Here is a 14,978-nt window from a genome sequence, read left to right as displayed (position 1 = left end):
TCTCTCAGGGGCCCCTTCTGCATCCGGGCCTCAATGGCTCCAGTTAGCCGTCTGGAGGTTGAGCGGATCCGTCTGACTAGTGAGAATCTCTCGAGTCAAGTCATCGACACTATTTTGGCCGCTAGGCGACCTTCCCACTACCGCATTTCTGATGCCACTTGGAAAGGGTTCTGCAAGTGGTGTAGCGGGTCTCAGATTGATCCCCTCTCTCCCTCAGTGGCTCAGATCCTAGATTTTCTTCAGGAAGGCCTCCGTAAAGGCCTCGCACCTAACACCCTGAGGCGACAAGTTTCTGCCCTCTCAACCGTGGTCTCCTGTGATAACTACGGTTCCCTTTCTCATCACCCCGAATTAGATCTTTCCTTAGGGCGCCACCAACCTGTGCCCTCCCACTGTTCTGAGTTCCCCACATGGGACCTCAACAAGGTCCTCGTTTCTCTCACACGTTCCCGTTCGAACCCTTGAGAGATTCATCCCTTCAGTTTCTCACCTTTAAGGTAGTTTTTCTAGTAGCTATTACTTCTGCTCGTCGAGTTTCGGAAATAGCAGCTTTGTCAGTTAGGAGCGATCTATGTGTATTCCACGCTGATCGGGTGGTCCTTCGTCCTGACCCCACATTCCTACCCAAAGTTAACTCTCCCTTCCATAGGTCACAGGAACTGGTTCTACCAAATTTTGCCCTAGGCCCTCCAGGGCAGGGAGGTCCTCTGGCACACCCTAGATGTTAGAAGGGCCTTGCGTATATATATTAAGCGCACTCAACCCATGCGAAGGTCGGAATCCCTCTTCCTATCCTTTCAACCCAGGTCACTGGGGCTTAAGGTTTCTCCTTCCACCATCAGTCGCTGGATCAGGGCTACTATTGCGAGGTGCTACCTTTCCCATTCTCTGCCCGCTCGGGTGGAATAACCGCCCATTCCACCAGAAGTGCAGCCACCTCGGCGGCCTGGGCCACGCAAGCCCCCATCGCTGACATTTGTCGGGCAGCCACCTGGACCTCTCCGTCCCCGTTTATCAGACATTATAAAATAGATACGTGCGCCTCAGCGGAGGCCTCCTTTGGCCGGCGGGTCTTACAGAGGGTCATCAGTGATCCGGAGGGGCCTTCGGGCCAGAGCGGAGTCCCACCCGTAGGACAGCCCAGCTTTGGTATGTCCCAGTCTCTGGATGCTCCGGCGGCTCGAGGAGAATGGGCGTTGGTTCTTACCTGATCGCCCTTCTCGGCGAGCCGCGAGAGCATCCAGCCCCACCCTAATTTCTCCGTCTGGTGGGGAATCTTGCTTCAGCCAAGGAGCCAATAGTAGATTAGATAGAATTAATAACCTCTCTTCGTTATCGCAAAAAACTGGGGAGACGCTGCGCGATACCACGTGAGGGGCGGAGCGTTTCCTCATCTAAAGCTCAGCCTGCAAGAAGAGGACTCAGAAGCACATCCCAGTCTCTGGATGCTCCTCGCGGCTCGCCGAGAAGGGCGTATCAGGTAAGAACCAACGCCCATTCTCCCTTATTCATTAGTTTGACAGATGGTGACATTACAAATCAGTTCCTTTTACCTCATACATAAAACAACTTGCTCTTTTAGCTGTTTTTCTTGGCTTAGCTTTAACAATATTTCAAATGTCAGTAATGATATTTTGCAAGGATTATAGTCATTTACAGTCACATTAAAGTTGGTTCTTAGGGCAGAGCCAAATATTTTAATTTTAAGAATAAAAGTAAGTGCTTTTAATCATCAAAATTAATTATTTAAAATTCAGAAGAGGTCTAGACAAACTAATAATGCTTGCTCTCTGTCAATCAAAAGATAAATAATTTTAAAAAAATTGTTGCAGTATTTCCTTCAACTCATTAGTTCTTGTTCCTTTCATTTGTTTTTTTAAAAAAATGGGTGTTAGATGCATAATACAGTGTTCCTTATTTTTGTTGAAATTCTGCTTTTGGATAATTTCATTCAGGGGTGGGTTTCTACCGGTTCTGTCCACCTCTGTAGAACCGGTAGCTCTGAAGAGCAGCAGACATAGAACCGCTTCTATGTCTGCTGATGTTTTTGCCCACCTGCCCACCCGGGCTCTTACCTGATCTTCATTTCCTGATTTTTCAACTTCAGCTGCCGAACGAGGCACAGCTGCAGTTAAAAAAATAAGAAAAGAAGGCTGTTTCAAAGGCTGCTTCTTGGCACACAGCGTGCTAATGACAATTAACAGGCTGTGAAGCTTGTAAATCCCGAACTGGTAGTTAACCCTGTCGTATCCCACCCCTGATTTCATTGGATAAATTGTAAGTTTATTAATTTGAAGTGATTATTTTACTGAAAAATGCAATAATGCCATTTATATTACTAAATGTAAAGACCTTTGTTTGTAACCTATTTTGATTTCATTTTAATCTCGTTTAAAATTCTGCAACTACTCAGTATAATGTACTGAATATTTATAGTTTCATAGCTCTTGTAGTGGGAAAGCCTAGCATTGTGTCTCAGAAATTAACATCTTGTTTTAACTTAAATATATGGGATGTGAAATGTAGGCAAATATGGTTTTTCTTGTCTCATAGCCACAAGAAATACAGTAGGAAAAGTATACCATTCCATTTGTTTATGAGTTTTTATTTTTACTGCTACTAAGCCAGTGACATCAGCTCTTTTAGTTTCAGTTAGTTGCAATACAACAGGAGTAGCTGTATTTTAGAAATGGATATGTTATTAGCACTTTTGCCATTATCTTGAGTTGGCTGTTATTTTAGAAACTATTAAAGACAGTATGAGATTTAGACTGAAATGGTATTAATCTTTGTTCTAAGTTGGATTGGTTTAATTTCTGAAATGGCATTAATCTTTGTTCTGAGTTGGATTGGTTTAATTTACGCACATATATCACATCACAGAAGTACTAAGGATTTTCCCAAGAAGTCTTCATTATGTCAGGGAGAGCAATCACTATCACATCTGATGTTTTGAATTCTTTAGAAGAAAAGATTGAGCCACTTAGATGTTCACATGTAGCCTTCTTCCAAAGAGTTTTCTGTGCAACCTACTCCAATTCAGAGGCAAAGTATGTACTGTACTACATATTAAGCTGTTTCATACTGAATCAGTATGTTCTTCAACATAACCCAGTATTATGTGTGCTGACTGCAACTGAACGTAAGTAGGTTTTGTCCCAAGGCTTTTTACCACAAAATCATTTTAATGAGGAAACAGGTTCCATAATTTGAAATCTGGTTTTTCTACACTGAACTACAAGTAATCCTCTACTTAAAACAGTTCGTTTAGTGGAAGTTACAACAGCAGTGAAAAAAGTGTCCTATGAGCTTTCTTAAATGACCATTGCAGCATACCCATGGTCACATAATCAGAATTCAGATGCTTGGCAATTGACTCGTATTTATGACAGTTGCAGTGTCTTGGGGTCATGTTGCTCACTTTTTGTGACCTTCTAACAAGCAAAATCAATAAGGAAGCCAGATTCACTTAACAACCATGTTACCAACTTAATAACAGCAGTGATTCACTTAACTATGGCAAGAAAGGTCACAAAATGAATAACTGTCTTACTTAGCAACAGAAATTTGGGGCCCAATTGTGGTTGTAAATCAAGGACTACCTCTACTCTTAACTTTTTTTAAAAAAAAAAGTTTTTTATTTTTATTTTTTACACATCTCTTCATGTGAGCAACGTGATTTACATTACAATATTTATACATAGTCATACTTACATTTTCAACTTTCTTATTTAATATCACATCAAATTATTATCCACTCCACTAATCTTCAAATAAATTTCCATTTCATATTTCAATTCATTAATTCAATATCAAAATCATTTCCTCACATATATTTCTAATTCTTTATCCCCTATTATTTCCATTTTCAGCTTACTACCTGTTTTATTTTGCCTTATACATTATTGTCTTCATTAATTAACTCAAGATCAATATATAATAAACACTAAAAAAAAGTAAAATTAAAATAAAATTAATGTATTTAGGATCCACAAGACTAACCACTTGGCACTTGAGCGGCAGACCTTGAAGGAGGCCACATTTTCTGATAAGGTGACTGACACCATTCAGGTCTCCCGGAAGCCTTCCACCTTGTGCATCTACGATGCTACCTGGAAGGTCTTCTGCTCATGGGCAGCCAAGTCTGCTGTTGTGCCTTCCTTGGTGTCCGTTGAAGAGGTGTTAAGTTTCCTCCAGGATGGCCTTGATAAGGGTCTCGCCCCCAATACTCTTCACTGACAAGTGGCGGCTCTGTCCTCTGTTTTGGCCTGGGAGGGTTTTGATTCCTTATCTCATCATCCCTCTGTACGCAGGTTTCTAACCTTCGTCCTCCTGTGGTTCACAGATTTCCCACGTGAGATCTCCTTTCCATTCTACAGACCCTTACGGGGCCTCCCTTTGAACCCCTTAAGTCAGTTTCTCTTCAAATGATGACTTTTAAGGTGGCATTTTTGGTGGCCATCACTTAGGCCAGGAGGGTGTCGGAGTGTTTTTCCATTAGGCAAGATCTTTGTGTGTTCCACGAGAACAGGGTGTTACTGAGATTAGATCCCACGTTTGTTCCTAAGGTGAATTCCTGGTTTGAGTTGGAGCGTAGGTGGCACAGGCTGGATGTAAGGCGGGTCCTCAAGATTTATATCAAGAGGACAGCAGAATTCTGACAATCGGAGGCCATATTTGTGTCTTTTCATCCCACCCCCTTGGGTACCAAGGTGGCTCCCTCTACGATTGGGAGGTGGATTCGATCTTGCATCGCCAAGGGCTATCAAGCTTTGTGCCTGCCAGTGCCTATGAACATCACGGCCCACTCCACTAAAAGTGCAGCTACTTCAGCTGCCTGGTCTATGCAGGCTTCGCTGGAGGAGATTTGCAGGGTGGCTACCTGGGCGTCGCCATCGCTGTTCATATGTCATTATAGGTTGGATTCCTTTGCTTCGGCGGACGCCTCCTTTGGACGGAGGGTGCTTCAGCAGGTGGTTCCACAGTTGGAGTGACCTGCCCAGATGTTGACCCTCCCATGGACATGCGAGCTTTGGTATATCCCATTTCCTCGACACTCTTAGCAGAGTGTATGAGAATGGGCGTTGGTAGAATTACCTGAGAACGCCCTTTCTATATACACCACAAGAGTGTCCAGCCCCGACCTAGTTCGTCCGGGGGGGTTTGTTTGGTTCTAATTTGTTTGTTTATCTTCCAGAGACACGTTATGTCTGTCAAGAATCTTCGCCTAAAAGATGGCGAGCAGCTAAGGCTGATTGGTTTTATAGTGGCAGACCCAGCTCTATGACGTCAGTAGGAGTCACACCCATTTCCTGGACACTCTTGCAGTGTATATAGAAAGGGCATTCTCAGGTAATTCTACCAACGCCCATTTTCCATAAAATTCTGAAGGAAAAAAGTATTTAACCATTAGATGGCGCTATATCACTTTCCACTTTTCAAAGTTCTTTTCTCTTTTCAAGTATATTAATGGTAATTTCCAACCATTTCCACTATTAGCTTCCTTAAAAATAGTCAATTCCAGGCAAGTCCAGCATTTTGTCCAATGCCTAATGCCAAATTATATATATTATTCCAAATTTAGTCTCTCATTTCATTGTAGCTTTTTATGCTCCAATTTTGTTTACCTTATATTTTCCTCTTATTTTCCGTTCACCGCTATGATACTCTTAAGCGAGGGCTCTTTCTTTCTGCTTCTCAGGTATTAAGAAAAAATCAAGTTATTTTATCTGGTTACACGTCGCTCACCACTTCACTGCTCCAGCGCATGCTTAGGTCCCGGCAGCTTTCCGCCTTCAGGGCAGCCATTAAACTGCCATTTCTCCTTGTCTTCCAGAGGAGTAATACCTAGCTAGGGAGGGGAGATGTGGCTCCCCTCGACCCAGCTGGCGGTCTCCCCCTCTTCCCCCACCCCTCCAAGGTGGGTCAGATGGTTCCGGTCCCACAGGGACCCTTCCAACAAGGTAAACATGGATTAAAGCCACACATGATTGCGGTCTCTGATCCGTCTTCAACGGAAACGCCACTGGAAGTCACTCTATTCTTAACTTTGAAGGGTCCTTGATGTTCATCTCATCCAATACATCTAGACCAGGGGTCCCCAACCGCCGGTCCGCGGACCGGTACCGGGCCGCGGAACAAGCCTTACCGGGTCGCTGGTTGCTGGGCGCCGCCATCTTTTTGGTAAAAAGCGCTTCTGGTGAGCTTTTCCGGTAGAAGCTCACCGGAAGCGCTGTTTCGTCATAAAAAGATGGCGGGCGCCAGCGCCGGTGAGCTTTTCCGGGTAGAAAGCCATTTCTACCCGAAAAGCTCACCAGAAGCGCTGCTGGCGCCCATCTTTTATGACGAAACAGCGCTCCGTGACGTCACCGGAAGCGCCGTCATAAAAGATGGCGGCCCAGTTGACGCCGATACCGGTCGCGCGCCCAGCTGATGTCGGAACCGGGCCGTGGCGTCGAAAAGGTTGGGGATCCCTGATCTAGACCCATCTATAAGTTTTAAATATTATAACATTTGTGCTGAGTAACTGTTCTGCTTCCACTGAAAACATATAAAGGGATTCCAGTGTTTTCTGATATAGGTTATTCCAGTATTAAACAGTATAATGAGGACATTTTTAATGATGTTTAATGAAAATAGTCTTTTTGGTATTGTGAATTTATTGGCTTGGGTTCAGTCTCTCTTTTTTTTCCATGTAAAGGATAATCTTTCGAATATTAGAATGTTTACTCCCAATAACTTCTCTCTACACAGCTTCTTCAGTTTATTCACATAGAACCAGGAGAGCCAGATTTGTTATCTTCTTTCTTGGCCCTTTTAGGATACATTAGATTTAAGTAGAGATAATCCTCGATTTACGACTGTAAGTGAGCCTGCAATTATGTTCCTGTCATAATGCTCGTTAAACAGGTCATTGTGTGATCAGGATAGATTTTAAGACCTTTTATGCAGTGTTTGCTAAATGAATGCAGTGATCATTAAACAAATGCGGCAGTTAAGCAATCCATTGTTTGCTATGTGGTGTTTTTTTGCCAGAAATGAAATAAATGCTGGTTTGGGGTAAAAACTTCATAAATCATGTGGCCGTGGGATGCCACAAACAACTATAAATGCAGGCTGCTTGCCAAAGTGCTCAAAATGTGGTCACATGATTGCAGGAGGGGGTATCTGGCCAGAACTTTGAATGAATCTGGGTCATTAAATAACTTTTGAGGGGTCTGGTGTAACTTTAAATGGTTGCTAAGCCACCAGTTTTAAGTTGAGTACATGGCCTGTAATTCAGTACATGGCCAATTGACATCCTGATACTGCACTGACATAGATATTATATAGTAGCAGGGTTTTCTAGAGGAGCACTGTTACACATGGGAATTGTAGTTCTCTGATGCTGGAGACTGGAGTTATTCAAAATTTGTAATGTTTTGATATAAGTAAAAACTGTTTCTTAAAAATTGTTTTTCTATAGAACCTTCCCTCAAAGGTTTTCTATAATATTTTTTTCAGTTGTAAAAATCATGTATTTTTCTCTGTGGAAACATAACTTAAACATTTTTAAGTTTGTAGAAGATGTTGGTCTTCATATTAGGTGTCTGCTGCCTTTCCCAATGAGATAAGAAGTCTGCATTGCATGTATATAGAAATTAGGTAAAGGTAAAATTTCCCTTCGCACATACGTGCTAGTCATTTCCGGCTCTAGGGGCGGTACTCATCTCCGTTACAAAGCCGAAGAGTCAGCGCTATCCAAAGACATCTCCGTGGTCATGTGGCTGGCGTGATTAAACACCGAATGCGCATGGTACGCTGTTAACTTCCCACCAAAGTGGTCCCTATTTTTCTACATGCATTTTTACATGCTTTCAAACTGCTAGGTTGGCAAAAGCTGGGACAAGTAACAGGAGCTCACTCCGTTACGTGGCGCTAGGGATTCGACCCACCGAACTGCCAACCTTTCTGATCGACAATTTCAGCATCTTAGCCACTGAGCCACCACGTCCCTTATAGAAATTAGTAGCCTGTTAATGGTTTGATCGCCAATTTATGTGGCATTGGTGTCCACAGAATTGGTGAAAGAAGGATCAAATGATGAAATGTCCCTCATACTATAGTCTCAATGCAAACTCCACCCCTTTTATACTCATATAGTTGCAAGCAAATAGATAAGGGATAACACTTCATGACAATGCACATTTGACAAAAAGTTTGCTGCAGAGGCATTAAGTATTTGGCAACATGTATGCACAATTCTTTGTGCTATTGCATATTCATTTTTTAATAGATGCAAATGTATATATGTCAATTTGTGATGTAATTCTGGAAATTCTACCAGTTTGTACATCTCATTTTTGTCCTGTTAACTGATCATAGGGGTTCGTTTTAAAAAATTCAATTCAGTCTACAAGATTTTTCCAACCAGACAAAAAAGTGATGCGCTAGGAAAAAAAACTGCTTTGGCAGAGTTGCTATATACATCACTGGAGTGGCAAAGGTGCAGAAAGATCCTGACACTTAGATGAAAGCATTTAAGGTGGGGTGGGGATTGTAAACCTATAATTCCTAATTTCTTTCATTGCATATACTTAGGCAAGAGTGCAGATTTGAAGATGCTACTTGCAAGATATCTGAATCTGACACTGAAGACTTATCAGATGAAGCAAATACGGAAACTTTCTATGGAACCTCCCCTCCTAGTACACCACGGCAGATGAAACGCCTGTCAACAAAACATCTGAAAAGTAACGTTGGGAAACTTACCAACCGTTCTGCTTTGAAAGGTACGCAAGAATTTTTCTGGATTGCAAAAAGTAAAGCAGTCAGCAGTGAGTGGTATTCTGCTTGAAATCTACTGTCGTTTTCCCAGTGTGTTTATATTAGACAGACAAAATGGGAGCTTTCGTCCAATGCAGTGAAAATTGAGAAATGAATTGTTTATGTGGGGAGAGAGGAAGGAGAATTGATAGTCTCTTCCTTTCTGCTGAGTTTGCAGAAATCTTCCATTCCCCTTTTTCATTTGATGAAGAATGAATAGCCAAGCTTACATGCATGGAGCCTACTGTTCTGCCACTCCTGATACAGAATGGCTAAGTGTTAGTGGGAAGATCAAAGGGCCTCAGATTTCTGTCTCATCACCTGCTCTTTTGCAATACAACTGGCACAGCAGAGCAGCAGGATTAAGAGGGTTAATTCGTTACAAAGTATATTAAAAGCAATTAGAAATAGGAATCAAATAGCATTGTGGATAATCAACTTGTCCCAAGGTTGTCTAGTTGTCTATTTAGCTTGGTATTATCTATTCTGACAGGCAGTGATTGTTCAAAGTTGTCTGATATAGAGAAAAGATATTTCCTGAAACTATTTAACTGTTTTATATTTATTAAGCAAGGCAGGTGCTCCACAGTTCTGCATGGGCTTATGTAAGCAAGGTAGTGCAAATAGAAGTCATATATCTTGAATGCATATACATTATTTTGACAAATATGCATGATTATTCCCATGAAAATAAAATCATCTACTGACTTTATTTTGCAAAATGTTGTTTTCACTTTTACTAAATGGTAATAGTAACAGTATGGTAATAGTCTTTTATTGAGAGCTAGTTTAGTGTAGTAGTTAAGCAGTGAAGTAGAACCCAGGATACTGGCTGGATGATCTTGGGGGAAGCATACCCCTTTTAGGCAAGGACAAACTACTATTGAAATTTTGTCAAGAAAACTGCAGGGACATATCCACCAGGGATGGTCACCAGGAATCAGCCATGACTTAAAGGCATCTCCCCCACCCCCAAAAAAGTAAAATTTTATTATGTCAGTCTGTATGTACTATATTAGTATTGGCAATATGCTTTGCAAAATATATGAATATTGTCAAAAACTAGAAATATTCCTCATCCTATTTAGCAGAATTTCAGGTGTAGTAAAATAATTTTATTAAAACTTTTATAAGTTTATTAAATAATTATCTTTTTCTGCTGCTTTTTATTGTAGATGAGATGAATAAAAGGATGTAGAACTTCAAAAGTATTCCACATTTTATCTTCCTTAAAATAACTCCTAAAATAGGTCAGTGTTATATTATCCCAAGAGCAGGGCTACCTGCTAAGATTTGAACTAGCTTTGTCCATCTAACTATTCATAACACTTAGCACCTTAGTTGTTATATAGAAGGACAAAGTAGTAATAAAAACGTATTTTTTAGATCTAGATACATTTATATGGGTTTACAAGCCATTATGCACATTATTTGTATGTAACTGTTACTCAACTGCTGATAATTCAAGATATAGGGAAAAATGAGTGTAGGAATGAGTTTATGCTTTTGTATTCAAATTTGGAATAAATTTTAGTAAAATTTCCATCATCTCTGCATCTCAATAATACTGAAAAGACAGATATGTATAGTTGTGTCCCTGCTCCGAATTATGTGAAGTTTCTTTAAATACTCTGTTGATAAAACAGCTATTTTTACAATAAGATTAATAAAAACTGCATTTATTAAATTTAGATTGTCACTCAAACCCCAATTTTTCAAGGACAGCACACCATACATTAAAATCATAGTTTAAAATGTTTGGAAGTTAAAATATACAAAAAGATAAGCAAGAAAAGCCATGTTGAAGTAATTAGAAGTTCCTAACCAACATATATTTTGAAATGTTGTATATAGTCATATAATAAAGGAATCTTTCTCTGGTGATGAATAGACAGTAATGTTGGTTCCAGGCTTACTAGGGAGGACATGCCAGAATCTATAGGCTATTACTAAAAAGTCCAATTCCCAAGAACACCTACCACATCTTGCTTCTGCAAAGCACTAACAACATCTTAGTATGAACAATTTCATACTAAAGAACACAAGGAAAGGGGATTTTTTTTCAGATTCATAAGGTCCATAAGTTGATATACCTTACCAACCAACGTTGGCAAAATACATTTACCACAGAGGACACTTGGGTTTTTAGTGACTGAAAGAAAACTCAAACTGTGAAATTTGTATTGTAAGAGTTGCAGATCATTTTCCAGAATAAGGGGACCATTGTTCACCTGGATAAACTTATCTGCTCTCAGCATTTCTCTTGTTCAGAAATGCTGGACAGACAAGCAAAAGTTGTTAGCCTTTATCCAGCCCATTACTGTGGCCAACACTGAATTAATATTTCTGCTTCACCTGGAGCTAATGAAAATAGACAGCTGTGTGTCATGAGCAAAGTGGTGACACTTTATTCTTAATCTCCAAATGATCTCACTCAGCAGCTTCATGTAGATTTTACACAGCATGGGAGATAAAATGCAACCTTGCAGAATCATTTTCAGGAGATGGCTATGCTGTGCAAGCAGGCCGTGCGTAGAGTTCCTTTTCATCTAACTTGGACAGCCTCTCCAGGAGGACATCACGATCAGTAATTCAAAAGCCCACTCAGAGGTGCAACAGAATCATCAATCACTCACCCTCCATGTTCTTTCTCTCAGCTAAGAGAGATTAAGATGGTTAAGGGTTATTATGTTAGCGTCAATGGAATTAAATAATGTTTTACAATTAGTTTTACAACCTCATAGTTTTGCCTTTTAGATCTTATGCAATAGTGTATACATTTTAGAAAGATTTAATCAGGAGTTTTAAGAAAAAAAAATGTTATTCCTCTCCATTCCATCAAGGCTTATGCTCTGAAGACTTCTTTAGTCACTGGTTCCATTTGCTATGTATACTAAAAGAGATAATTGTAATGAGAGTCACTTCTTAGGATTACAATTAGGGCAACTGAATGTTTTCTATAGCCCTGTTATTTTAAAAACTCCACAATATAATTATGATGCCCTTAGGTACAAAATGACTCAGCGTGCCTTGAATTTTGAGGGAAGTATGTTTCAAGGAGCTCTTTGGTGTGGTTATCAATTATTACTACTTACACATTCATGGACATTTCTAAAATACGTTTTTTTCGTTCTCATGTTAGATTTTTGCTTAAGTTGAATGACTAGGAAGGTATAATAAAAAAGATATAGAAATTAAGATAACTGAGGTTTATCTCACTGTTTAAAAATAGCAGTAACACACAAAAAACTGAAGTTTTAAGTAAAAAGTTAATTTGGTATGTGGTTTTGTAATGACAGGAACCTAATAATTCAGAGTTTCAAACCTGGCCACAGATAACATTAGATGTAATTGCTGAAGTATCAGTGTGTTATAGTTGAATGAGTGGGATATGACTATCCTGTTGCCATTTTCATAACTACTAAGACGTTTTATCATCTTAATTTGTGGGCACAGCTAAGTACCGGGTAATAATCTGTATTGTACGGATATCATAGGAAGGCAAATGGAGAGTGATGTCGTATGTCTTACGACATCATTACCTAAATAGTGCACATTCTGTACCGTACACCATCTGCATCATGATTTGACTGAGCCAAATTACATAATTTGCATAATTCACATGTTGCGCTATGTTTGACATCAGTGTGGTTTCTATTGGATGCCTGTGTTCCAGTGTTTCATAAATTTATGACGTTAGACAAAAACATGGGCAGAGTATTTGAGTGGCATTTGAATTATGTGTGATATCTATTAGGTTTTGAACTTTTACATAACGTTAAGGGACTATTATGAATGTGTCAGGTATATTTAGAATACAACAAAAGTGAACACTTATGGAATGGAAGAAGTAAATAAAATTAGTATAAAGTAGGTTTTTTTTTTAAAGCATGTTTTTCTTTTGACGTGAAAAAAATATATTTCATGTTATGATTTCAGAGAAAATGAGCTCACCCAACCAGCTGCCTAACAAAGATAATATTAAAATCTCCGAGAACTCAGAAGAGCACAGCTATAAGCAGGGGAAAAAGATCCGAGCCACCCTAAGGACAACTGAGAGGGATCACAAAAAAAACGTACAGTGTTCGTTCATGTTGGATTCGGTTAGTGGGTCCTTACCAAAAAAGTCGATTCCAGATGTTGATCTCAATAAGCCTTACCTCAGCCTTGGCTGCAGCAATGCTAAGCCTCCAGTATCTGTACCCGTGCCTATAGCCAAAACTACACGCCAGACGTCTCGTACCGATTACCCAGCAGACCGCTTGAAATTTTTTGAGACCCTGCGGCTATTGCTAAAGCTTACCTCAGTTTCCAAGAAAAAGGACAAAGATCAGAAAGGCCAGGAAAGCACTTCCTCTGTTGAATTAAACCGATCCAATGAATTAATCTGGCTTGAACTGCAGGCATGGCACGCAGGGCGGACTATTAAGGACCAAGACTTCTATTTGTACACAGCTCGTCAAGCCATCCCTGATATTATCAATGAAATTTTTACTTTCAAGGTAAACTATCGGAACCTCTCCTGTGTGGGAAATGGAGCTAGTCTTAATGGTACGTCGACAAGACAGTGTAAAGCAGCCCATGGAGCTAATGTAATGGGCTACTCAAGCTATCACGAGCACCTCCATCGCCAGCGGGTCTCTTTTGAACAGGTAAAGCGGATAATGGAGCTGTTAGAATATGTAGAAGCACTTTATCCATCTTTGAAGGCCCTTCAAGGTGACTATGAAAAATATGCTGCAAGGGATTTTCAAGACAGGGTGCAGGCACTTTGTCTTTGGTTAAACATTACAAAAGATTTAAATCAGAAACTAAGGATTATGGGGACTGTTTTGGGCATCAAGGATCTTTCTAACATTGGCTGGCCAGTGTTTGAAATCCCTTCTCCTCGTTCATTCAGGGACAATGATTCAGAGGATGAAGTTTACGATGAAGATGATGACGATAGGGTAACCTCAGGTGCGTGCACAGAGGAAAGTGAAGGTGAAGAACAAATCTCTGAGGAGAATCTCATAAGACAAGCCATCTGGAAAAATCTTGCCAATGAGACAAATTTTGACTTTGAGGCACAGGACCATTTGTCAAGAAAGCTTGATAGGCTTGAATCTGAAGATGACTCAACCCGCGGGGCAGTTACAGAGTGCAACAGAGATCCAGGCTGCAGCGGAGATTTGACCTCTATTTATAGGCCATTTGTAGATAAAGCACTGAAACAGATGGGGTTGAGGAAACTCATTTTAAGACTGCACAAGTTAATGCATGGTTCCTTGCAGAGGGCCCGAATGGCATTGATAAAGAACGATCAGCAGCTGGAGGTAGGTTTGGGGAGGTGGGTGGAATGGATGATGCTCAAGCAATAGTCCTTTTAAGCAATGTTTTTCTTCAAAAAGTTTTTCTATGTAAAAATGCGCTTATGCTAAAACATGCTAAAACATGTTGACTTGCTTTGATAATGGTGACATTATCAGGTGAAACATAATGTTATGTATGTGGTCTTTCCTTGTCAATTCTGTAGTGTCTGGTGCTACAAAAAAGGCACAACACAAAAAGCCATACAGGTAGTCCTTGACTTACAGCCATTCCTTTAGTGACCGTTCAAAATTACGATGACACTTTAAAAAGTGACTTATGACCACTTTTCACACTTAACAATTATTGCAGCAGCCTCTTTGGGCGCTTTGCAACAGGAATGTATTTATGACGGTAGTTGCACTGTTGCAGAGTTATGATCACTATTTGTAACTTTCCTAGCCAGTTTCCGACAAGCACCATCAATGGAAGAACCCAGATTCACTTAGTGACTGCATGATTGACTTAACTACTGATGTGGCAGAAAAGGTTGTAAAATGGGGCAAAACTTACTTAACAACTGCCTTGCTTAAATTTTGTGGTCATAAGTTGAGGACTACCTGTATCCTGATAGTTAAAGGTTAGTGGAAATACAGTACATCAAGGGTTCCCAACCCCTGCTTTGTGGACCGACACTGGTCCACAGCATGCCAGGAACCAGTGTGCTCAAAACAAGCGAAGCCTCATCCACAGGATGCAGGCAGCACATGAAACCCCTCTGGTCCATGGAATAAACTCCACAGAATCGGTCCCTAGTGCCCCAAAGATTATGGGCCGCTGCACTAGATACTCAATTTCTCCCATTCTCTTCCTTCTTTCTTAGT

The 14,978-nt window shown here is 40.4% G+C and overlaps 1 protein-coding gene across 16 annotated transcripts in view; it reads left to right on the top strand.

Annotated features, from left to right (window-relative positions):
• Nucleotides 1-14,978, top strand: part of MAP3K4 (mitogen-activated protein kinase kinase kinase 4) — a 110,096-nt gene that overhangs the window by 53,388 nt on the left and 41,730 nt on the right. For 11 of the 16 annotated variants that reach the window (XM_087969270.1, XM_087969295.1, XM_087969228.1 and 8 more), the window contains 2 exons: nucleotides 8,581-8,771; nucleotides 12,745-14,120. In XM_087969270.1, the coding sequence (XP_087825396.1) occupies nucleotides 8,702-8,771; nucleotides 12,745-14,120 (1,446 nt within the window). In that variant the 5' untranslated portion in view covers nucleotides 8,581-8,701. Of the gene's footprint in view, nucleotides 1-5,197; nucleotides 5,353-8,580; nucleotides 8,772-9,980; nucleotides 10,056-12,744; nucleotides 14,121-14,978 lie in introns of those variants that run through there. The other 5 variants (XM_087969288.1, XM_087969276.1, XM_087969239.1 and 2 more) reach the window with 2 other exon arrangements.

Source organism: Notechis scutatus, chromosome 1 (genome assembly GCF_049901735.1).
Source record: "Notechis scutatus isolate UNSWTSFEM ecotype Mainland chromosome 1, rNotScu1.2, whole genome shotgun sequence".
Taxonomy (NCBI): domain Eukaryota; kingdom Metazoa; phylum Chordata; class Lepidosauria; order Squamata; family Elapidae; genus Notechis; species Notechis scutatus.
This window is presented reverse-complemented; position numbering and strand designations above follow the sequence as displayed.